This window comes from Astyanax mexicanus, chromosome 7, assembly GCF_023375975.1.
Source record: "Astyanax mexicanus isolate ESR-SI-001 chromosome 7, AstMex3_surface, whole genome shotgun sequence".
Taxonomy (NCBI): domain Eukaryota; kingdom Metazoa; phylum Chordata; class Actinopteri; order Characiformes; family Acestrorhamphidae; genus Astyanax; species Astyanax mexicanus.
In genome coordinates this window covers 17,894,683-17,921,550 of record NC_064414.1, presented here as the reverse complement: position 1 = coordinate 17,921,550, position 26,868 = coordinate 17,894,683, and the positions used below count along the sequence as shown (strand labels likewise).

The 26,868-nt window shown below is 38.4% G+C and overlaps 2 protein-coding genes across 3 annotated transcripts in view; one reads left to right on the top strand and one right to left on the bottom strand.

Annotated features, from left to right (window-relative positions):
• Positions 1-26,868, bottom strand: part of phf10 (PHD finger protein 10) — a 297,697-nt gene that overhangs the window by 78,859 nt on the left and 191,970 nt on the right. The window lies entirely within an intron of this gene.
• Positions 1-26,868, top strand: part of spred2b (sprouty related EVH1 domain containing 2b) — a 64,071-nt gene that overhangs the window by 32,617 nt on the left and 4,586 nt on the right. For both annotated transcript variants that reach the window (XM_022686178.2, XM_022686179.2), the window contains exons 2-4: positions 6,047-6,224; positions 8,230-8,398; positions 12,546-12,610. In XM_022686178.2, coding sequence (XP_022541899.1) covers positions 6,047-6,224; positions 8,230-8,398; positions 12,546-12,610 — 412 coding nt within the window. The remainder of the gene's footprint in view (positions 1-6,046; positions 6,225-8,229; positions 8,399-12,545; positions 12,611-26,868) is intronic.

The following is a 26,868-nucleotide window of genomic DNA, read 5'->3' as shown; positions in this document are numbered from 1 at the left end:
AACTTTAGCTGTTTATCTACAAAAAAAGTCCATTATCTGGAGAGTTTTCACTTTGGAAACGCTGTACAGCAGAACGGTACATGTAAAGTCAGCGTCTGAGAGGTAAACAGATTAACACCAGCAGTCTGTTAGCCTAGCTAGCACTGAACTGACAGCAGCTGCATTCCGGTGTTGTGAAGGTATGAACTACAGACAGGTGTAAACTTTATTCATAATCCACATATCCTATAAAACCACAGCATCTACAAACACTAACCAGCACAAACACACCCATCTGTTATTATAAAACAGTCATTAATTTAGTTCGGAAATACAGTTAGCATTGCCACTTAGCCGTTAGCCATCTCCATTAAGATCTGCAGTCTGTTAGCCTAGCTAGCAAAATCATTCCGGCATTGTGAATGTAATAAATAACTATCTTAAGTGAACTACAGCCATAATCCACATCTAATATCAAACCACAGATCCTACCAACCCTAACCAGCACTAAGAAATCAATCTGTTATTAAAAAACAGTGATTAATTTAGCTCGGAAATACAGGTAGCATCGCCAGTTAGCCGTTAGCTATTGCAGCTAATCCTCTACGCTACCTGTCAAAATAAAAGTCTCCTGCACAACCGTTGCAAAAAATGCCCTGAATTTAATATTTAACGTATTTAATATTTTACTTTTTTTTATATTTAATAAAAATTCAAACATTTTATTTGAAAGGAAACTATTGTGTAATTGCATATGAAGTGTGTCGAATAAATGACTTTTGAATGCATTTACATTAAATGCACCTGTGGATACTCTTAAAAGGGATGTGTGGTCTGTTTCAGCCGCATTATTTAACCTTAATCATAGTACTATTAATAAACTAAAAGTATCGGTATTTGTATCGGTATCGGCAATCTTATATCAGTTTTATATTGCTATCGGATCGGAGCTGAAAAAAGTGTATCGTCCCATCACTATAATCTGGGAGGAGTCTGTGGGAAGGAGGGAGTGAGCTCAGAGAACTTTGGACTGTAGTTCCGGCAGATTCTGCTTTGAACTAAAGGTCAGACTGTATATGAGCTTGAGTGAAATAACTGAAAGGGAGGAGACAGGTGATGGTGGAGGATGGGTGCAAAAACCTCATCATGAATATTAGAAGTGAGAATGAGCATGTACAGTATATGAAATCTGATTGTGAGATGGGGCATTTTAGGCATGTTTAGATATAAATGTATATAAATATATATTTATTGAAATAAAGTGTGCTTAGTGTGTTAAAATAAATAGACAATAGTAACATTATTATGGTTTGGGTTGTATTACTTTTTGCCACAGATCAAAAAATTTTTAGTTTTTAGTTTAATCATTTAGGTTACTACGTCCGTTTTTTTTTTTTTTTGATTGATTGATCAGTTTACTAAGTAAAAATAATAGACAATATCTTGGTCAGCAAAAGTTTTTGAGGAATTGTCCATATATTGTACAATATGTGATCACTGTGACAGGTCTATCTGTTGGAGATTATTTTGAAATGCTCTGTTTTATGTCTGTTGACATGGTCTGTTTGGTCAATATATTACCTAAATAAACTGACTGATTTTATCCTCGTGCTTTGTTCATCGGACAGGCAGCTGCTCAGTCTGTGTGTTTTCACTGCAGCTTGGTGCTAAGAAAGTAACAGTGGCAGTAAAACTGTGCTCAACGTTTCCATCTTTATGTCTGAAATGGCCAAGGGTTGCACCATTTAAGGTGGAATAGGAAAGTTAGCTACTGAAACAAACTACTAGTGATTTTTGTTATGCTTGTTAGGAAGAAAAGGGTCATAAAACATTGGAACTGCACTTTACACTATGGTAATAATTTGTGGGTTTTTTGGTTGTTTGTTCCGCCACCTTGCCAGTGATTCTCGTAGTCCTCCATTGGATGTGTGCCATGTAACACTTCCCCTATCCCTCCAGCCTAACAAGAACCTGGACACCCTTTCCCTAGATGGCTAAGTGGTAACACCAAGGGGTGGAATAGAATTGAGCCTTTAAGTGACTTTTCTTCCACATTCTTCATAAAAGCACGCTAATTCGGACCTGGAAACTATTGTGGTAGTTAGCTTTTGAAGCACTATGCTATGCTAATTGTTAAGGTGAAATTCTCCAGGAACGGGGCAAACCGAGTGCCCCTCACTCCAAAACTCCAGAATTCTGCTGCACACGCGCCTGCAGGGCCGGGAATCACATCGCCAGCTGCAGATTAGACTGTTAAACTCCGGCACTCCCCCGACCGATTAGGAGGAACACCTCGTTTTATTGGGCTTTGCATTTGATTTGATTTGAATTACAGATTGATATCCGATGACTTTGGCATGTGGAGGCTCCCTGGTTTTGCTCCCTCTCAGCGCCAGTACATTAGACGGGCATTCTCCCTCTGGACTTCCCTAGTCATTAATTCTAATCCCACAGCCCTTATTACTAGGGGTGTCACGATTCTCTAAATCCTCGATTCGATTTCATTTTCGATTTGAGGGTCACGATTCGATTCGATTCTCGATTTTCTTGTTTTTTTTTCTTGTTATTATTTTATGCCTCATAAAATTTAAATAATATATTTATTATTATTATTATTATTATTATAAATATTATAAATATTATTATTATTATTTATTAAGATATATATGGTAATGCCATCTAGTGACTTTTTTTGGTAGCAACAGTGTGCACTATTAAAACAAGCAGTTTATCAGAGCTGTGTGTGGATGGCTGGTGAAACTGCTCATTACATGAAGCTGCAGTTCTTCATCCAACCACTAGCAGCAGCAGTACAAGCCCCGCTCTCTTCACTCAGTCACTACTTCAGTACAGCCCAGCCACGGGCTACAGAGCTCAGCCAGTCCGTTTTTACTGTTTCTGTAAACAAATAAAGGTTTTAACCCCACTAACCGGATAATACAGCTCACTACAGTTCATCTTTCAGCCCAAGCAGCTAACAGCAGCAGGTTAGAACAGCCGACACGGAGGCACTGCTCGGATTACATTATAAACAGGTCAGTTAGCGCGCTGCTAACCTCAGGATGTTTATAACTACGGAGTTTAGTGGACACACCACGGCCGCCAGGTAAGTCTTTTAAAGGCTACTGAAGACTATTAAAGGCTATTAGAGTGTAACCCCTGGCTCCCAGGGGTTACAAGAGGTTATTGAAAGCATTATTGGGGGGCAGAAATCAGTACAGGCTGGTTAGATAAGTGATGTGGGTATTGTCTTATAAATATTTACACATAACTTATATCTCTCCTGAAAAGCTTTTATTTTAGTCAGAAACACACTTGTGTTTACTTTATCTGAGAGAAAGATGTTTTTTTAATTCAATGGAAAGCAACAGGTGTAGTCAATTATAAGTTTAAGATTTTTAATCCACCTCACTGTGATCTATAGTCAGTGTTCTCAAGTCACACTGACACACGCATTTCAGCGAGTTCACACGCTCTCACCTGCGCGCACCCACCCCTCCGTTAGATACAGATACAAAACCTGCGCGCCCAACCCCCGCCCCCCCTCCCCCGTTGGACAGATAAAAACAGTAATCACACTCCCGCCGACTGCGCTCATGCAGTGGCTATCTCTATTTAAATGAATAGGATGCGCTGTGTTGGTGCCGCACCATTTGCGTAGCGCGCTGCGCTATTTGCGTAGCGCGCGCGGGAGGGATCGTCGATCCTCTTTTTGACTTCGATACTCGAGATCGTGACCTCATTTCGATTCGATTTCGATAAAATATCGAGATCGTGACACCCCTACTTATTACACACACACGTACACACACACACACACACATACACTCTGTCTTTCTTTCTCTCCCTACCTTTCCACGAGTGAAGCCACAGCGTGCAGGCTGAACCCAGCATGCCATAGACTCTGTGTATATTAATTACATATGCCATGAAAAGGCGAAATAATCTTAAAACATGCTGAAGGAGCGGGCATGGCCTGGTGCCAGGTTTACAGAGCTGGGGCCTCCCCCCTTTTCTGTGTTTCTTTACTTACTCTAATCACATCCCTCTCTTGTAGAGGTCTCTACAAGTTCTGCCCGTAGTGAATCTCTATTTCAGTGTACAATCCTGTATTATGGCATTTGTAAAGCAAAACACGAAATAGGCCCTCTAATGTGTAGAAATGAGGGACATTTACGATTCTTCGCTGCATCTTAATTTGGACTTGATTGCAATTGGATTGGATGATTGGATGATTCCGAATCGATTTGCAAAGGCCAAAACTTGATTCAGACCTGCCAGCATTTTGCATAACGGGTACACAATTTGACTACGTTCACATTACCAGGGTTTTTTCAAATCAGATTTGTGTCACTTTTATATGAGGTTCTAAATCAGACACGAATCCAATCCATGGACATGCGACATGAATGTAAACGGTCAAAATGGAATTCATGTGTCTTTTTACCTTTACGCATGTGCTAAGTGCTTCTCACTCTTACCCACACATCTCTTGGTGCAGCTGTGCAGCTATATCTTCAAAAACAGCAAAAGCAAACCGCCTGTCCTTTTTTACCTCCTCGACCTGAGCCTGTACTTTAGAGCTGTTTACTCTCCACCACAGCAATAGATTCTCCACATATGAGCTGCTAATGCATCTATTTCCCTTTATAAAGCTACGAGTCGTCTCTCAAATATGTTGTTTTTTGTTGTTGGTGAAGAAGGCAACGTTTATACACGTATCAGTGTGCGCATGTCAGGCGTTTCAGGGACAGATTCGTTCACATTACACACAGATACAGATCACTTGAAACGTGGGTCAAGATCCCTTTTAAGCCATCCACTACTTTCATCCATGCCTCATTTTCCTACAAACTGTTAAAACAACATCCAAAAAAGCCTCAGAGTCTCTCTCTCTCTCTCTCTCTCTCTCTCGCACACACACACACTCTTTTATATCTTTACACACTCTATTATATACTTTGCATAATACTTGATCAAACTGTATATACAATACCATACCCTGGTCAGCCTTAACTTTGTAATCACCTTCTTCTTTTAATAAGTTACAAATTGTTTAATTAATCCATTAATACTAGATGTTTGTATTTTGAAATAACTATGCTTTAATAACTAATAACTTATGCTATAATACATTTTTAGGTAAATACGAATAGTGTCAAAAAGCCTATTAAATAGCGAGATTTCATGTCATGCGATGAGGATAAAGAAATGCAGTATAGAAGAAAAAGATGCATCAAGATTAATCGATAATCATTTTATAATTGCATCGCAGATCTCTGAATCTTAATTGTATCAAATGGTAAGGTGCCTAGAGATTCCCACCTCCACTAATGTATGTGTTTGTGTGTGTGAGAGAGAGAGAGAGAGAGAGAGAGAGAGATAGAGAGAGAAAGAGAAGCTCTTGATGCCTTCCTCTTGTGCTTGGAATGTATTGATTTAGTGGCTCCTTGGTCCTGAGACATGGCTTCACCTCCTTACCCGTCTCTCTCTCTCTCTCTCTCTCTCCCTCACTCTCTCTCTCTCCCCCACCTTCACTTTCTCCCTCTCTCCCTCTCTCATTCTCTCCTTCCCTAGTTAATTATTGAACACACTGACTCAGGTTACCATATAAGGCTGACTCCTGGCTTTGCTAAGCATTACAGAGGAATAATGGGAGAGAGGGAGAAGACTCGCTGAGCTGTTTGCATTGCCAAGTTGAGTGAATGTGAAAGTAAACTGTGCCCAAGCTTTTTGACTAGTTCCTGTGCAAATATCCTCCAGGGGAAAGTTTTTTTTTTACAATGAATTTCTCCTTCTGTATTATTTGTCTCCTGGCCATGAGTAACAAACACACCCAATCCACACGGAGACGACATTCTCAGTCTGCGTTCTGCTGGAGTTGTTGATGAGTTGCTTGATTACCTGCACGCGTGACGTAATGCTGTGTGTGCTCTGTGTTGTGTTTTGTGCAAAGTCCCGGATGAATGGAAAATGTTCTCTAGTGGGTGTGGAGTTTGTCCTGCTCACATGCTTGAGAAGATTAAAGTCTCAACCCCCTCTTTCTCTCTCTCTTTCTCTCCTGCAGTGACAGTTACATCGTGCGCGTCAAAGCGGTGGTCATGACCCGGGATGACTCGAGTGGGGGTTGGCTAGCGCAGGAAGGTGGGGGGCTCAGCAGAGTGGGCGTGTGCAAGGTGATGCCCGCCGAGCTGAGTGGCCACAGTGACTTCCTCATCCATGGAGAGCGCCTCAAAGACAAGCAGGTATCAGGACTCTCTCCCAGCACCCACTGCACCCAACGTAGTCCTACGCATCCTGGCTGACTTTCCTTCACTTGGTTCACTTCACAACACTAAAAAAACAACACTCCACCATGTCAAACTTGCAAACTCACCCATTCTCATTTTGCCCACTCCCATTATTTACTGTACTCTTAGTGGCCTGTATGCATTTTGACATAGAGTGGTGTTTGAAAGTTTGTAAACTGCTAGGGATGTCCTTGATCTGATCATGTGATCGGAAATCGGGGCCGATCACAAAATTTTCAAGGTATCGGAATTGAGTGGCAAAAGATCTGGATCACTGATTTATCAAAAATGTTACATTATGTTGTCCATATGCCCATGCTGTAAACACTACACATTTGTGGAAAGTGGAGAGTGGCCACATAGAAATATACAGTAGAGTAGTAGACAGTAGACTAGTGCTAGTCATGTCATAAAGGCTCTAACACGCATATTTAGGGTGAACGTGTAGCAACGAGGTGTCTATGAGTACCGTTCAGGCAATTGGAGACAGGAGAATTGTGACAAGGTATTTTTCGGATATTTAATTTTATAAGTAATTTTAAAAGATATTTGATTTAAGGAAATAGCATAATCTTCGCAATAAGGTGCACATAAAATCCTTACATTTTCCCCAAAATCGTCAGTGCGCCTTATGTATGTATTTTACCAGTCAGGTTGTAAGGAGCAGTAAAGCCAGCATTATATAGGAGTTTCAGTTTAGTTTTTTAACTGTATTAGCATTAGCTGATAAGCACGTGAAGCGCTTGCTCTTTGGTCATTCAGAGATGAGTTTTATCTGCCTAAAGCCTTCTGCTAACCCTGGCTAGCACTGCTGGAGCAGTATTAGCATTAGCCGCTAACCGCACTAAGCGCTAGCTCTTTGGCCGTTCAGAGATGAGTATATTGGTGCTAGCTCACCCAAATATACAGTTTTCAGAATAAAATGAGCCATATATTCTGATGCGCTTACTGAATTAAAATAGACCAGAAAATAGATGCTTATTGATATTGAGCCTTATAATCCATTGCAACTTATAGTGAGAAAAATTGTTATGTATATTTAAATAAAAAAATGTACTTAGCTATGTAGAACTTTATCAGATTTTACAACAGTGCTAGAAGTAGATAAAGAGAACCCAGTTAAACAAATTAGACAAAAAGTTTATACTTAGTCATTTATTTATTGAGGAAAATTATACAATAGTTTTATCAAGCTTTGCTTTCAGTATCTGGTGTGATTTCCCTTTGCAGTAATCACTACGGCTAAACTTCCCTGGTATTATCATTTGTTTTTAGCTGGGTTCACTTTATGTACTTTTAGGACTAAAGTTTTTGGTCGCATTCTAAAGGGTTTACAAACTTTAATGCATCACTGTACTGTGCCAAACGGATAACAGGATAAAATATAGAGGTCCAGATACCTTAGGACCTTAGACCCTGAAGTGATCTAGTGTGCTAGAGCTGAAGTGATCTGGTGTGCTAGAGCTGAAGTGATCTAGTGTGCTAGAGCTGAAGTGATCTAGTGTGCTAGAGCTGAAGTGATCTGGTGTGCTAGAGCTGAAGTGATCTAGTGTGCTAGAGCTGAAGTGATCTAGTGTGCTAGAGCTGAAGTGATCTGGTGTGCTAGAGCTGAAGTGATCTAGTGTGCTAGAGCTGAAGTGATCTGGTGTGCTAGAGCTGAAGTGATCTAGTGTGCTAGAGCTGAAGTGATCTAGTGTGCTAGAGCTGAAGTGATCTGGTGTGCTAGAGCTGAAGTGATCTAGTGTGCTAGAGCTGAAGTGATCTAGTGTGCTAGAGCTGAAGTGATCTAGTGTGCTAGAGCTGAAGTTATCTAGTGCTAGAGCTGAAGTGATCTAGTGTGTTAGAGCTGAAGTGATCAAGTGCTAGAGCTGAAGTGATCTAGTGTGTTAGAGCTGAAGTGATCAAGTGCTAGAGCTGAAGTGAGATGTGTGTCTGACGGCATTGTTGTTTTGACTGGCAGGTGATTCTGGAATGTTTTGTTCGGAAAGATTTGATCTACACCAAGGCTACACCCACGTTTCATCACTGGAAGGTTGACAACAAAAAGTGCGGCCTCACGTTCCAGAGTCCCGCAGACGCTCGTGCCTTTGATCGAGGGGTGCGGAAAGCCTTGGAAGACATTACGGAAGGTGAGTGGAACTGAGAGACTGAACACACTCGAGATAAGGATTGTAAGTTTCATACAGTTCTGTATATGTATGCAGTTTTTGCTGTTTCTGCTTCACGTGTTCTCTAGATGCTCATTACATCCCTGAATTTTAGCACATTGGGGTGTTGGTGGGCTTCTTTACAATAACTGATCGCTTCAGGTCATTTCACAACATTTTCATTGGATCAAGGTCAGGAATTCGACTTGGCCATTCCAAAACCATAACTTTATTCTTCTTTAACCATTTTTTGGCAAAACGACTTTTGTGCTTAGGGTCATTGTCTTGCTGCATGACCCCCCTTCTCTTGAGATTTAGTTATGTGTGCCTGCGTTATGTGTGTCTTGTATTTTTTTTTTCTTTTAGTCACATGATGTTAATAATGTTATTAAAAGCGTTTACTCCATCAATTAGTGTTGACTTTTTGCCATTTTTGTCAAACTACCAAGGTCTGCATCAGGTGTAATAGGGGTGGGCAATATGCCCTAAAAATTATATAAATTATAATAATGTACAGCTCTGGAAAAACTTAAGAGACCACTTCAGTTTCTGATTAGTTTCTCTGATTTTGTTATTTATAGGTATATGTTTGAGTACAATAATGTAAAGAAAACAAGTTCATATTCATTACGTTTCCATCATTCTTACACACTGCTTTTGGATAACGTTATGTCTCTCCTGGTGTTTGATGGCTTGTGATCATCTATTTTCCTCTTGATTATATTCCAAGGGTTTTTAATTTGGTAAAATCAAAGAAATCATCATTTTTAACTGGTCTCTTATTTTTTTTCAGAGATGTATATTATATTTTAGGCTAATTTTGCAATTAATGATATTCTTGAGGATATGACACAGTGAGTTAAAAATAATAATAATTTTAAGAACACACTGCTTTAACAAAATTAATATTAAACTGTATTTGGTGATATTAATGCGTACAATATTGTATCACACACCTCTAATTGAGATTTTCACTGGATTGTAACAGAAGTCAAAGGTCCAACTTATTATAATACTAATAATGCACTCCATATATCCAGGACTGAAGTAAAATAAATGTTACTGGACAGATATAATCTGTCTTTAGTAGATTTAGATTTAATGGGAAATGAGAACAGTGGATTTTTTTCTTTTGCTACAAACAAAAAAAGTTGTTGCTTGATAGCCCATATGATCCTAAAATAATATGATAATATTTCATGGTATTTTTTGATAACTTTATTTAAAAAATGTTGGCAATATTATTACAGCCAGCACAATATGCACATCAGTCCTAGGCATCTGAGAAAATAAGCTGATATTCCCAAACCTGTCCCAAACCACAGGAAGTTCAGTATTTACAGTGTCCAGCCAGTACCTAGTTTATCTAATCAGTCTTTCATTAAATTAAATCAGGTGAGCTCTTGGCAGGACTGGACAAATCCAAACAGTGCCTGGAGTTCACAGAGAAGTCAGCAACCAAACCTGACTGACAAACACCACAGTCTGACTGCTGACTGTAAGGGATTTGTGGGTTTGATTTTATGCTATGTAGTGTTTTACATAAACTCTACAGTGAAAGCAGACTGTAAAAAAGTTTTTGTAACTGATTTTTGTAAACTACTGTAAACTTTTTCAACTTTTTTTTGACAGTTTTCAAGACTCATTGTTCATCTTAACATCTCCAACAGAAGCTCTAAATCTGTTGCTGCACAGTTTAGTCCTCTAGTCCTTCATCAGTCACAGGATGTTGTTTGTAGGATATTTCTCAGTCCATCGGTGATACTGAGGTGTTTAAAAACTCCAGCAGCACAGCGGTTTCTGATCCACTCATACCAGCACTGCACACACTCCCCCACCGTGCCAGTGTCCACTCAAATAATACCTTGTGTTGACGAATATATGTAAACACTATAATATATGTATTTGATTTTTCTGATTATTAAACTAACCTTATTACATTAGACTAAGATAATCTGAGTAAATACAAAAAGACATTTTAAATGATGATTTCATTTATTAAGGGAAAATAACTATCCAACTGTGATTAACTACATTTTTTGGAAAGCTGAGTTCAATTTCACTAGTCAAAACCAGGCTTGATTACTGACAGAAAACTTTTTCCAGAAAATCCTGAAGTAGAATATCCGGCCATTAGTTTATGACTTTAAGCTCAGGCATACTTGGGTTTTGCGGCAGGACAATTATCTGAAGTATACCAGAAAGTCCACCTCTGTTTGGCTCAAAAAAACCAAAAAGAAGATTTGGTTGAGATGTTGTGGCATGATCTTAAATAGGCTGTTCATCCTCAAAAACCTTCCAATGTGGCTGAATTAAAACAATTCTGTAAAGACAATTGGAACAAAATTCCTCCACAAAGATGTAAAAGACTAATTGCCAGTTTTCGCAAATGCTTGATTGCAGTTGTTGCTGCCAAGAGTGGCACATAAAATATTATGTAATATATTATATTACATTAAATATTTGGTTGGTTTTCATAGATTTTTTCTTTTAAATAAAGGAAATTATCATTTAAAAACTACTTCTGATATTTACTCAGGTTATCTTTGTCTGATATTAAGAGTGTTTGTTAAGCTGCAGAATGTAAGTATGCTAAAAAAGCAAAAACAATATAAATCTGTAGAGGGCAAATACTTTTTCACAGCACTGTATATGCTCAGTAGAGCTCATTATATGGATAATGCATAAAGAAACTAAGGGTATGTTCACATTACCAGGCTGAAGTGAATCAAATCTGATTTTTTGCTCAATGTGGCTCAGATCAGATTTTTTCATGGCTGTGTAAACATGCCAAATCTGATTTTTCAAATCAGATTTGAGTCACTTTCATATGTGGTCCTAAATCGGTTACATTACTAAATCCGATCCATGGACATGTGGCATGAATGTGAACGGTCAAATCAGAATTAAAGCATGCGCTATGTGCTTCTCTCTCGTACCCTCACTTCTCTTGGTGCAGCTGTGCAGCTATAGGTGCAAAAACAGCAAAAGCAAACCACCTGGCCTTTTTTCTCCACCTCCACCTGAGCATGAACTTCAGACCAGCTGTTTACTCTCCACTCATCTAAAGATGCTCCACATAAGAGCTGCTAACACATCCATTTCACCTTTATAAAGCTACAAGTTGTCTCTCAAATATGACGTTTTTTTTTTGTTGTTGTTGGTGAAGAAGGCGGTATTTATACGTGTATAAATGTGCGCATGTGAGGCGTTTCAGGGACAGATTTGTTTATATTACATACAGATACAGGTCACTTGTGTTTTTAGATGTGAACCGCCAAGATCTCGCTGCCAAATCTGAACTGAGCAAAAAATCGAATTTTAGCTTTTTTATGTGGCTTGTAATGTGAATGTAGGCAAAGAGGTGGGTTTTAATGGCATAGCATATTTGTGTATACATTTATTTTGTTTAAAAGTGCAGAGGGATGACATTTAATTCTCTTTACTGGGATGTTACACATCTGATGCAACAGGTCAAAGAGTAATTGTCGTTAAATAGTTTTACAGAGTTTTAATAAGACTAAAGGGAAAAAGCTTAGACTCATACTGCATCATTATGGAAAATACTGGGGATCAGACTCCAGACTCTAAAGAGTTTTTTTTTTTTTACCAATTTGGTACAATTTTGCTGTCATTGTGAAAAGTACACGTTCCACGCCGCAAGCACACCACTGAGGCATGCTGCAGCCTCACCTAAAGAATACTTACAGGCCTGTGGGGGAGCTAAATGTGGCTAACTGTATAACCAGCTGCAGAGAGAATACACAAGCCGCATGTTGACAATGTGAATGTGATACAGACCTTGGCGATCGGCTCTGGAATGGCCGCTCGGGGTTGGGTTTCATCCTCCAGTCAGGAGTCACATGCGTGTAGTTGTGTGTATGTGTGTGTGTGTGTGTGTTTCATTCTGTTTCTGTCTGTCTCTCCTTCTCTCTGTGCCCACCCCCACTCCCCCCTCTCTCTATCTGTCTGTCTGTCTGTGTCTTTTCTTGCACGCTATCTCTCTCTTCCTCTGTCTTTCACCCAGAACCCCCCCCCCCTCCCTCCACCACCTCATTCACCACCTCTAAAAGACAGGATGTGTGAGGTTCTGTCCGCTCATGTCTCCTTTGTGTGTGTTTTATTTTAGGTTCCACGACTTCCTCTTCAACACTTCAGAATGAGGCAGAGCTGGGCGACGATGATGTATTCACAGTAAGCGCCTTTTTATCTCACCATCAGTCAACCACTCGCAAAGTTGCTACTTCCAGTTTGTGAAGACACTGTTTGTCCTCCACGCATTGAAAGAAGTTCATTATGAAAACATGTGTGGAGGCATTTAAATGAATGAGAAAACACTCGGTTCCCATTCTTAAATCCAGCTGACTGACTGACTAAGACACGTCTGCAAGTGTGTCTCAGTGAAAAAACTTGGGAAATAATTTTTTTTTTTTTTAGAATATCATAGTTAACTTGTTAAGATTGGTGGTAATTAAATCAACCATCTGTGGTGTCTCTAAAAGTGACATCACAGACAGTTATGAGAAGAACTCGGTAAGAATACGCAAACTGATGTCTGAGTCATCGTTTTACATAAGATCTAAGATAAGCTTTTAGACAAAACAGATTGTCCAAATTCATTCATGGCAGAGAGGTAGAGTGATGTAAAATAGTACACAAATAGCATTCTGTATTTTTGTCCTTACTTAAGTAGGATTTTCTGTTATGTTACCTTTACCGAAGGAATTCATTTTCAGACGACATTTTACTTCTACTCCTTACATTTTTACACAATTATCTATCCTTTCTACTACTTACATTTTAAAATAATTGCCTTGTTACTCCTATTTTATTTCAGCTTGTTTTCATTCTGACTTCTCATCATTAAAAAAAAAGCCTATCCAGATAAATCTCTCCATCCAGATAGAGTGAATTTGATTGTGACTGGATGTAGAGAAGTATAAACATATACCATTCTGACACCCTATTAATTTATTAGCCTGCACACGTCACGCCCCCCACACTCCAGCAAGACATGGCAAACGTATGTAGCCTAGTGTGAAGATAATCCGTGCAGAGACTCAAGAGAACTCAAACAAAATGTCCCAATTGAGCTTCTTTAATATACAGCTCTGGAAAAAAATAAGAAACCACTTGAAAATGATGAGTTTCTTTGATTTTACCAAATAGAAAACCTGGAATATAATCAAGAGGAAGATGGATGATCACAAGCCATCAAACCAAACTGAACTGCTTGAATTTTTGCACCAGGAGATAAGGCATAAAGTTATCCAAAAGCAATGTGTAAGACTGGTGGAGGAGAACATGCCAAGATGCATGAAAACTGTGATTAAAAACCAGGGTTATTCCACCAAAAAATGATTTCTGAACTCTTAAAACTTTATGAATATGAACTTGTTTTCATTGCGTTATTTGGAATTTGGGAGAAGTGTTGTCCGTAGTTTATAGAATAAAACAACAATGTTCATTTCACTCAAACATATACCTATAAATAGCAAAATCAGAGAAACTGATTCAGAAACTGTAGTGGTCTCTTCATTTTTTTCCAGAGCTGTATTTGCATTTTACTAGAATACATTCATTTTCAATGGGCATATATGCTGCTGAAACAGGGCTCACTGATAAAATCCCACCTACAACTTACACCAGGATTTGAGGAATCAGAGCTGTTATGGTGAAACCTTTAGGGGACCAAGCTGATTGATGTGTATATGTGATATATATATATATATATATATATATATATATATATATATATATATATATATATATATATATATATATATATATATATATATATATATATATATATCGTCTATTTACATACTTTATTCTTTATTATGAAACAGAGAACTTCTCTTCTTGCAGTCTTTTCTTGGGTCAGTGGCGCATTGTTTTAGTTGATCATGTCCATGAATGTACAGTGTTTTACATTACATTATTTTAGTGTGTGTGTGTGTGTGTGTGTGTGAGAGTAAATGGGAGAGATTGAACAACTCTGAAGAACCCTAAATGCTATCTTTCTCACCCACATAGTTCACACAAGTCCTCAGTCTTCCTTCCAGCTGTTTTTCCTTTGCTTTTTTCCCTGTCTGTGTGTGTATGTGTGTGTGAAAAGTCCCAGAAAAGGCCGGGTCCTTGTGATATTTTTACCCCGCAGAGGCTGCAGTCGGAGAGATGGCCCTTTGTTTCAGCAGAGATGATGGGAGCGATAACGGGACGCAGGGCAGCTTTCCTGTAGCTTTTTATTTATTAATTTTTTTTTGCAGTTCCTCTGCTGTCAGCCACACACTCCTGTGTCTCGCTGTCTCTCTCTCTGTGTGTCTCCCTCGCTCTCTTTTCCGTCCCTTTTTTTGGTCCCAGTCACGGGAGATGAGGAGCAGCAGGAGGGGTCAGGAGGTGACTTCCTGCTCCGCTCAGTAAAACTATCATTAGCAGCTGCTTCCTAGCTAACTGCCATCCTGATTTACTGCCGCCTGGGGCAGGGGGGAGGGGCTGGGGGTTTGTGTGTGTGTGTGTGTGTCTGTCTGTGTATGGAGAGGGGGTGGTGTGAGTGCAGGGGAAACCTCATGGCTCCTCTTCCCCTCGCTGTCTGTCTCGCTTTCGGGCCAAGAAGAGTTGACGGCTAAGCCAGGCACCCCGAGCTCCAAAGGAAATTCGAGCCACGGGTTCTTTCCGTCTCTAAATTTTCGCACTCCGGACAAATTTTAAAAATTGGATTGGCCAATTTTTTTAGGCCAAGAGTAGCCACAGTGTGAAGGAAGGAAGTGTTTTTTCTGACATGTTAAATTAAATAACATCCAGTTTTGTCTTGGGGTGAAAGAAAATAACTATATATCAAAGTATCCCAGTGTTACTTAGATTTTGCAATACTGGACTGATTCTTAAAACAGTGTCAATGTTTAAGTATTAGTTCACATGTAAAGGTTGCTGGCAGACAGTCTTAAAAGTATCTTTGCATTAAAGGAAAACCTAACATGTTGAGAAAGTGCTCATTAGGAGGATAAATCATATTTTTATTGGTATTGCAATATATGCTTTTAATTTTTAAACAGTGAAAGAGCTGCAATGTCATATGTAAATATGTAAATAACTGTATTACCTATGAGGAGCAATAGACAGAGTTTAAATCTTAATTTAACATGTTTCACATATAACCAATTGTGTTTCTGACCATATTGTACACTAGGGGTGGGCAATATTATATCGTATACAATATATCGTGACACAGAAATATCCTGATATTAAAAATCCATATCGTGATAATGGGGCTGTTTTGTCTTTAAAGTAGTCTATTATTTACTGTGAAGCTTTAGGTGTATTTATTGTAAAATTGTTTTAGTTTGCAGTTTATATGCATGCACTAAATATTCTGCAATATAATTTGCTGCATTATATTATTTTATGCTATATTATTTATTTTGCCACATTATGATTATTCTGTTATACTATTATACTATATTCCTAAAATAAATGAATTCTTTTAGTTTTCCTATATCGCCAAGTATATCGTTATCACAAAAATACCCTGAAATATTGTGATATTATTTTAGAGCCATTACGCCCACCCCTATTGTACACCCATATTGCTTATAAAATGCAACATTTCTTACATTTCATTAACAGTAAGAGTGATAAGAAAAATAATTATATTGTGTTTCCTAAAATTATTTAAATGTAATTAATTTCAATATATATCGCCTTGCTTAAAATATCGAAATAACACATTGAAAGAAATGCAGTGAGATTGTAAATAACTGTATTACCAATGTGTATTACCAAGATGCTGCAGACTGAGATCATGTGACATAACTAGGCTGGAGGTAGAGCAAGGTAGAGAACCTCAGTATGACCAAAAGAAGCCAAGCCAAGTTTTGAGGTTTTTGTTTTTAGAATAAATGCAATATTTTATTAGTATATCTAACTGTATTTTGTAACAGTGAATAGTGAAATTAAAATGTAAAATTTAATAAAAACAATCTGTAAGCAAATTGCCTTGCTTACAGTGTACATATACACAATACATTGCAATACATTAAATCGTAAGCCCTGTTTTGTGATATGTATCGTATCGCCGAGCAATACACAGCCCTAGTTTTGTATCACTTTTAACAGAAGGCTGTTTCTCCTATATACAGCAGAGCACACGCTCCTGCAGCACAGAACGAGCTATGCAGCACCTCCGTGTCGAACTGCAACCAGTGCAGTTGCCTGGAGGCTCATGGTTGCCACTGATGACCTTTCCAAATATTGCTGGTGGGAGGCAAGTGGCCGCAGACAGCAGAAATGCTGTTCCGGATTTACAGCTCAGAGAGATTCTGCAGGGAGGGGGGGGTGAGCTGTTGCTGCTGCTGCAGCAGCCTGGGTGTACATTCCTCCCGAATTATTCCTCCTGAACTAACCTATACTTAACCCCAGACTATTTTCGTCCATTCAGAACAGGGCAGAGGAGTCATTCAGAGACTGCTGCTGAACCACGTCCATTTAACAGGGTGTGTCACTTCACTGCACACACACACACACACACACACACATTGTCAGAGTCTAGGCCTCACGCTAGAACAAGAATGGCATCAAGAACAGATTATGTTCCCCAGTTCCTGGAAAAGAAAAGGGTGAGGATTGTTATTTTCCAGCTAAGCAGCAAAGCAGAGATCCACCGCACTGCTGAATATACTATTTCTTCTCTTTCTTTATTCCTTAAAGCCCTGTAACCTGTCTCGGTCTTAGCTAGGGCAGGGCTGTGTACACATGCTTGTCAAGGCGCTGTTGCATCAGCCATAACATTGAGCTACCATGCAGATGAGGGGAAAGAAAGAGCAGCTCTGTGTGAGTCACCAGCAGTGCACTCAGCGGTAGAGCAGGCCAATCCACCTCACACACTGTTTACAACTCTGCACTTCACCACCACCACCACCCCCCCCTTCAAAATATGTATGACGGTTCAGATCTGCAGAGCTTACATTCTTATAGTTACAGTTAAAACTGCTTGAGTAAGTAGGTTTTTAACTCAGGATGTTGGAAGAGGACTGCATGTTGGAAGCCTTTAACCTTTATAGCATTGGATGCGATTAAAAGACTCATTAAGAAGTTCTGAGTCAAGTCATCAACATAATTATCTTTAATATTCTTTTAGACAAGCTCTAAGATCCTTAAAACACTATTAAAAACTTAAAACATATTTATTGCTTTGTTGCATTATTGGTTTTCTGGAGCACATGATATACAAACATGGTATTACAAACATGGTTTCTGAAAATTGATTGCTCTGCAAAAGATATCAAATGTACACAATTTTACACAAATGCTTTACTTGGGTGGGCCAGTATATTACTGAAAGGAAAAGTATGTTTAGTGAACCATTTTAGTATTTTATATTCTAATCTTTTAGAATCTGGATATTTAACCAACACAGTCCAGGTAAACAACAGTTTATCTTTTTATTTTGTAATTGGTCTCCTAGACTTTGGTAGAAGCATTTAATTCTATAAAAGAAAATAGCGACTACTATGGCTGCTATTATTAGTAGTTAGCATATTCATTTTAAGACTTTTTTATTTAAAATTGAATTTTTACAAAGTCTGCATAAAGACATATAGGGGAAGCCTAGGATGTCCTGAAACTAACACCTACTAATTCGGCGTGCCTTGTGTATGAATTCTATCAGTCAGGTTGTATGGAGCAGTAAAGCAACTCTGTTTCAGTATGGCCTTATAAAGGAGTTTGGGTGATTGTTTTTATTCAGCACCGAGGCTGAAGCAGTATTAGCATTAGCTGCTAACTGCAGCACCAGCTGTTTCACCATTCAGAGGTGAGTATAAAGGACTGTGTCCTGTGTGTTTACCATGGTAAAACAAGCTCAGTGGGACGAGCTGCTAGCTGATAGCACCCTGGCCTACTGGAATACTTCGGTTTCGGGCAGCATTTATTAGCGCTATGCGCTGCTAACTGTGACTAGAACTGCTGCTAACCGAGACTAGCGGTGCTGCTAACTGCATATCCATGGTGTAATTGAATGGGAGGTGTTAAGGGAAACACTTCTTACTCCATATATAGTAATTCAATAAGTGTGTACTTTATATCCAAATAGATACAAATATAAACTATCAGACAAAACCTCCAATCTACAAAATCTCCAAACCTAAAATCTCCAAAATCTACAAAACTTTGTTTACAGTAAAATTAGAAGTAAAAAAAATCCTTCTTTACCTTGTCGATGTATAAAGATTTTACTCTAAATTATTTAGAGCATTTCTATTGGTCCGTTTGTCATGAAATTCTGACACAGTGTGAAGAATAAGAGCCATATTCAAATTATATTAAAAGTCAAAAATGGCCAAAATAGAGATTTTCCACGACAGTCATGATATACAATTAGTTTGCTAACTTCTTTGCAAACTAGGGGACTTTGACTCTAGGGGATATGATAATACTGTAAACCACCTATCCTAAATGTGCATTACATTGTTCTTCTTTTTTAAATGATTTATCTGCTTCGTTTTTTTATATATTCTATGTTTTAACTAAGCAACACAGTCTGTTTACTACAAAGATGAAGATACCTGCCTTAGTATGTTGACTGAGACTGAATCAAGTACCACTGGTATAAGCAAGCCACTGTAATCTAAAGTGAAGAGTAGAAGCAAATGCAGTTTAATTGTTTTTCTGGAAAAGATGGGGTAACTGTCTAGTCATGTCATGACCTGGTGACATAGTAACCTCAAATGTAATCTAATGTGTGACAGTTAGCCTTGTGCAAACCAGCAAACCACATACCTACATGCTCTCAGTCTTGCTCCAGACATGAAGTAGACTGCTTTAGTGGTGTTTATAAAGATGTACAGTACATAATTATAAAGAAAACTATGGAATAAATCTATTTTAGCCGTACAGCATATTTTCATTTGTTTTTGTAGCTAACACTGTCATTCCCAGTTCCAGTCTTGGGGAAAATAGTGTAAGTAAGTGTGTGTCGCTAATCATATGGCTGGTAATGTTTGGGTAAATGGTCCGTGCTTTGCATACATAGTAATCTGAATCTGAGTTATTATTGACTTAACATAGAGTAACTGAAGAAAGAAGAGAGGTAAGTAGAGTTTATAGAGGAGAAACATTTAGAAAAGTTTAGTTTTGGACTTATGATAGTAAACTGTGAAAAAGTCTTATAGTGTGACTTGTGCAGCTCCAGCTGTGATGTTCTGCCGTTGCTGTAGAAGCAGTAAATGTTGAATTGAGTTTTGTGTGGGTTGTATGTTTGAGTTTTGGAGGCTGTACACACAGAGCGATTCAGGTGGAGCTGCAAAAAACACACTTGACTGTTTGAGAAAAAGGTTGTGGCTCTGACTCTGGCTGCTTGTTGACTAGGGGAGAGAAGGTGGTGGGGGGTGATTGACAACTTCCTGTGCTGCAGCAGAGGCCAAGAGAGGGAAGGGCCTCACTGTGTACAGAGCCGACGGCCAGTGCCTTGAAGGACACACAGAGGAAGTAGAATAGGAAGGACTAGCAGTCTAAAAGAGAGGGAGAAATAGAAGAGAAGAGTAGGAGGGAAAGAGTAAATGAGGAGGGAAATCAGTGCGTCGTCATGCAAGGAGATTCTTCATTCTTCCTTCTTAGGCTCTCCTGTATGGCTTCATTTCTAAAGTCATCCATCAGCGTTTTAAATCCTAGCAATGGACAGTGACAGAACTGCAGGAATAACCCCCAGTTTTTAAAGCACTGCAGTGATTCCCACCACTTTATGTCATATTTACTGATAACCTGTAGACACAGACAAAAAGACATTAAAACCCAACAACTAAACAGAACCAACTAAAACCATCAATGAGCTCCATGAGGCCCATAGTAAAGGTTTTTATATTGTTGCACCAACGAATGAACTTGGTTTCTGCACAGTATTAGTTTTTACAATGTGAAATGTTATAAATGTCTGTATTTATTGGACTCTTCACTTCCTCACTTCATTATGTTTAAGATTTGATGATCTTTAGAGATGTTAGCTAGCAACATTTAACCTCCTAAGACCCGAACTCTTGCATGGCATGCATTTTTCTCTTTGCTATTTGGGCTAATTTGGCACCTGATTAGAGTAAAAACTAAGAATAATGTTTTTACATGATGTAGTTTCTGAGAAAAAATATGTCCACCTATAAGTTTAGTTTTATATTTCGATACAACACAATGAAGTTGCAATTAGTAATGATGCTATATGGCTTCGTGTTAAAGTGCTGCTTCAACACAAAGACAAAGTAAAAAAAGAAACACTTACTGTATTTACTGTTTATTTAAATTTCTGAACAAAATCGAAACTGTAACCTGTTAAACTCTTGTGTCACCATTAGGTTACAGTATAATGGCCTCATAAGAGGATACCAGGACCTTGTACTGCAAAATTTTGTGTTGTGTTCTAGACAACCCAAAATGTGATGTCCAAGCATGTGGATGTCTTAGGAGGTTATAAATAAAACATAAAAAAACATTGCCCCACTGCTTATGGAGGTTTGAAACAATCTCTTAAAACAATGGCAACATACAGCCCCCCCCCCCCCCACCCCACCCCCATATACTCACAGCATTGTTCCAAAAACAATTAAAAACCTTTTTTTCTGGACATTAAGAGACAGTTACTTCAGCAAAAGCAGAAAAGGCTTTTTTTGTATTATAATAATTTCAAAACAAACTGTGAATAAGCAAGTGTCCCAATATTTTTGTTCATGAAGTGTAGCTTTACATATTGTTGTAGTCCATTTTTGCTCTCCTACATTTTGATTTATTTTTTCTAGTCCACCACTCACACTAAATCTAAGCTAATTAACTAAAGAATTTTAGTTAATTGTTTTCATGTTTGTGCAGGAAAATAATTGACAATGGTTCTGGATATTTGAGTTGTAAATCTTAAAATACTGACTAACTGATAACTGCTTATACAATTCTTCTTTACACAATTTTAAACCTGACCAGACAGTGCCCTGACAGCACAGTCTTTACAGAAATGCCACTTTAGAACATTGTCTTACTCTTTTAACAAGCAACTGACAGATTTTAATTTTGTGTAAAGCAGCAAAAATGAGAATACAGGGTGATATTTTCATATATACAGTCACGTGAATAAATAGTGCACAACATAACACTTAAATGGCTGATTTCTTCTTATTCTAATTCTTCTGAGATCTTTGTAAAATTGCCTCAGAGATCTCTTTGGCTTTTTGGGTCTCGTCATTGTTATCCACTCACTTAAAAAATTAGGAGCAAAGACCTCTAGAGCAAACCAAACCAATGCCTGATGTTTAAATAACACAGGCTCCTCCAAAATCCTCTCTAATGATGCTCTAATGATCTGCAGCTGTTTCTAGTTTTAAACAGTTAAGTCAATAAATAATGAATGTGGGAGTGTTCTCACAGGGAATTTACATTTTTGTAAATCACATTTTGTTCATTACATTTTACAACTTAAGGTTTATTTGCTTAGTTATATAAGCTCAATCTCTGTATGACATTCATTGTCATATCTTTGTGCTATGTAATCCTTAAGTTAGTAATGTAAACCATTTTCAACTAAACAAAAAAGTTTAAAAAAAACTGTAAAGATGGAAATGGAAAAGTAACTCAGGCAAGGTGTCCCGATTATGTCCTTTTTGTGGTGTTAATTTGCGCTTCTCATTTTGTAGTGTTTAGTTAAGGCCTGTGTCTGGTTTGGTTTTTCCACCATCAGTTTTTTTTTCCTCCCTTTTGTTTTGTGGGGTCATGTAACGTCCCATCAAGTTTGCACCAGTTTGATGTGGTGCTGTTCAAGCTGGTCTGATTTGAATTGGTCTGGTATGGTTTGGTGCCGGGGGCCTTGGCCGTTCTGGCTTAATTAAGGGGGCCCATTTGTGAAATTACCCAAAAGACTCCAGTCTCTCCCCCCTTAAAAAACTTCACTGCCCCCAGCTCTCTCTCTCTCTCTCTCTTTCTCTCCACTCATTATCTCCCTGCCCTCCCCCACTGCGCCATTGATTGCGAGTCATTAAGCAGGCTGCATTTGCTGGGCTTGCTACGAAGGTATGCCTTTGAATCAGAGTCAGTCCACATGTGCCTTTGAAGTCTCTCTTTATCTCCACCACGCCACTAACTTTGGAGCCCTTTGATAAGATGACTGATTTTTAAGAGGGTTTGCGTTTTTGGTTAAATTTGCTGCGTCTGCTTTCTCTCTCTTTCTCTCCCTCTCTCTTTTTCTCTTGCTCTCTCCTGCTTCCCTTCTTTTTTTCATTCCCAGTCAGTTCTCCCTCCTTTTCCTCTCCCTCAGCGGGCTGGTGCGTTCAGGCCCGGCGCTTTCGGGCCCGACTTGAAAAAAACTTTGGGAACGGGTCTGTGTTTTTAATTATCTCCAGCAGGCCTAGTCCAGCTATCCTCCTAAACATATTTTTAAATCATGTTGGCTCGGGCTCTTGGCAGCGGTGCGAGGGACACCTGTATTATTTTTGGCTGACAGTTCTGAGTGCTTTGTACGAACACGAAGGGGAAGCGCCGACCAGGTCAGGCTGGTCCAGGCCGAGCAAGAGCCCCGCTCGGGCCACCGTCCCGCGGCTCCTTTTCAGACTTCTCTGCTGCTGCTCTGTCTATAATCACACATTGAAAAATGGAAAAGCTCAGGTTTTGACTGCTGCTTTCTCCCATGCTGGCAAAAAGCTGATACAGATAATGTGAAAACATCTACATACAGATTTATATCACCAACATGTTCATTTCCAAAATCTGTTTCACCCTCTAACTAGGGGTGGGCGATATGGACCTAAATTAATATCACGATATTTCATGTTATTCTTGCGATAACGATACTCTTGGTAAAAAAACACTGAATAAATAAAAAAAAAACCAAGAACACACTACTGCAACAAAATGAAAATTAAATTTTATTATTGCATACAATATGATATGGCACACCCTAACTGAAATATTAAAAAATACAAGAATTTCATCAAATTTGTAACAAAAATCAATGATCCAGAATGTCATGATCCTAATAATTCACTCCAAATATCTCCATATATCCAGTAGTAATGTTAAATTAATGATACTGAACAGATGTAATCTATCTCTAGTGGATATATAATGAGAAATGAGAACAGTGTGAATTTTTCTTTTGCTAAAAACAGCAAAAAAAGTAGTACCCTGATGTGATAATTAGGGGTGTGTGATATGGCACAATATTTTAAGGTATAATATCGTTCACGATATTCAAAAATGTTGCAGATATTATCACGTACGATACAATATAGCACACCCCTACTTCTAACTATGTTTCGAAAATAGGATGGGGCTTTACTGTTTAAAAGATCTAGCTGTTTGAACCAAATTGGTGAAAATAGATCGGTTGTGAAACTGGGATTGTACTAAACCACACCAAAGAAAGTTAAAACATTGAGTTTTAAGCAGCTTCTCTGTGGTGTTAACAGCAACCGCTAACTCCCATCACAGAGTGTTGTACCACAAGCCCAATGTAGTATGTAAACATTGTTTTATTGGCACCACATTCCATTAATTCCCCAGTCCACACTGTGAAAATGTGGAAATTAATCTGCAAATATGAGCTTCTTTAGATTTATTGTTTTTATTTTTTTGTGATGTGACAGAAACCAGAATTAATATATATATATATATATTTGCCTACAGCAGTTTAGCACCACCCATTCATGTTGAAAGTATAAAGGTACATTTTGGCCTGGAGTCCTGGGTGACTGGTCAGATCACTCATTTGCATATATATTTAAGGCACAGTGTTAATCTGGTGCCTTAATAATCTGTCCACTTAATTCTTAAGTGTAAAAATTAATTATGACTGTTTTGGGTATGTAAATCCCCACAAATATCAAAGGAGCAGACAGAAGCTTTGTACAGTAAATATAAAAAAGCCAGGCATTTTAAATCAGGCATTTTAAATATGTTAAAATGAAAAAAAAAAATCAATAATTTATTGAATTCTATGGAAAAGGGTACTAAAATTTCTAAAGCAATAGATATACCAGGGATCACAGTGAAGACAATCATCTTTAAGTGGATCAAAAATAGGACTATAGTAACAACAGAGAACATGATACCCTTCCAAAATAATAATAAATTAAAAAACATTAAGAAAACTGATCAGGGAGGTTACCAAGAGGCCTACAGCAACATTTAAGAAGTTGCAGGTATTTCTGGCACAAACTGGCTGTGTACTGCTTGTGGCAACAATATCCTTTATATATTCTTCATATATCTGGGCTATGGGGTAGGGCGGCAAGACGGAAGCCTCTTCTCATGAAGAAAAACATCCAAGCCTGTCTAAAGTTGGCAAAAACACATTTGAACTCTCCTAAAACATGTGGGAAAACATTTTGGCCGTAATTACAAAAGGTATGTTTGGTGCAAAAACAACAATGCACATCATCAAAAGAACACCATACCCACAGTGAAGCATGGTGGTGGCAGCGTCGTGCTGTGGAGCTGTTTTTCTGCAGCTGGTACTGGGCCTTAGCCAAGGTGAAGGGAATGATAAATGTCAGTCAGTTTTGGCACAAAACATTTAGGTTTCATGTTGATAGGCTCCTACTCAAAAAGATGGAATGAGTGCTTTAACATCAAAAGGTGCTTCAACAAATTACTAGTTTAAGGGTGTGTGCACTTATGCAACCACATTTATTTTAGTTATTTTTTAGATAGTATCTGTTATTTTAAAGATTTTAGTTAGTTTTTCAGATGAACAAGTTACAGGTCACATTAAAGGTGGAAAAAGTTTTGCAATTATTTATCTTGGTCTCATTTTTTTACATGTGTATGCATGCATAGGTATTGTGTGTGTGTTTGTGTGTGTGTGTTTCTGTCTGTCTGTATGTGTATGTATGTGTGTGTCTGTTTGTGTGTCTCTATGTGTGTGTGCTCTCCACCTGCCAGGTGGTGGTTTTGCGAGCCGGTGGTGGTGGTTGAGGGAAGCAGCGCAGCCAGAAGGAAGCAGCGCACGCAGACTTTCAGCCACTAATCACTGAAGCCATAGCCCATCCGGCCAGGCTGTCTGTCTGTCTGCTTGTCTGTGTGTCTATCTGTCCTCACAGCCCACCTCCACAGGGAGCTGCTTGTCTGCACCGCTCTTATGTTTTGCGTCTCGCGAGTGCGCCAAAGTTTTCGTTGGAATGCAGCCTGGAAGAGAAAGGCTGCGTTTCTGTTCACATTCTGTTCTCCATTGACTTTCAGACAAGCTGAAACAGGGCAGTGTTTAAGGGCCTCAGTTTGACTCTTTACCTGGCAAAGAATGTGACTGGAACAAAGCCATGCGAAGACTGCCCTCATTTCCCTTCACCCTGACCACACTCACACACACACACACACACACACACACATACACACACACTCACACATCTTCAGTTTTTATGGTAACATTTTTTTGTTTGTTTTTTATGGTTTATATGAAGAGTTCTTAAGTAAACCCAGTGGTTATGTATAGCCCTATGATAATTTAAAAGGATAATATATATTTTTTTATTTAGTTTGATTAAAATATTCTTTAGATTTGTGTGAAAGCTTTTGTAGATGCTTCGATATAGACCTTTTTCAAAAAAGGAAAGAATGCAAATAACTTGTTTTCAGTACAGACTAGTCTTTTCAGCCCTAGTCTTTTCTGCTTAGAGTGTACAGTGACTTGCAAAAGTTGGAATTTATTAATACCCCTTGAACTTTTTCAAATTTTGTCACCTTACAACCGCAAACCTAAATGTATTTTATTAAGATTTTAAGTGATAGGCCAACAAAAAGCAGCACATTATTGTTAAGTGGAACAAAAATGATACATGGTTTAAAAATTTTGCAAAAGTACTCCTTTACTCTGAAAGCCCTTAATAAATTCCAATGCAATGAATTGCCTTCAGAAGTGAATTAAGTGTTAATAAGATAATAAGACTACACAAAATTTTTGTATATGGACCGTGCCTCAATTACCTGAGCTTCTCTTCCTAGTCCTATATATACCCCCCAGACGCATATCACTTAAAATTTCTATAAAATACATTTAGGTTTGTGATTGTAAGGTGACAAAATGTGAAAAGGTTCAAAGGGTATGAACACTTTTGCAAGTACACTGTACATACATAGTAAAGGGTGCTTCTTTCAGTGATTCTTTTCAATGATTTGGTGTGGTATCATATTTACACTGACATGCCAAAAGTCATAAGATAGCAATATGTTACTTGATTGTGAAAAGTTACCTCAGGGTTGTTGGAAAGCCAACACCTGTAAAAGTTGTCAGGTGTTATCTTGTTTGTGAGTTTGAACACTGGCCAGTGTAACCATGGTGTGAATTATTGAGTTTAAATAGGGTTGCATAGTGAGGGATGGGATGTTCCATTTAATTTTTTGTATTTGTGCAGGCATTTAAAATTCTTCTATTCATCTAATTCATTACTTAATTGAAGGCATTACCACCCACAGTGTGCAGAGCAGTCGGTGGC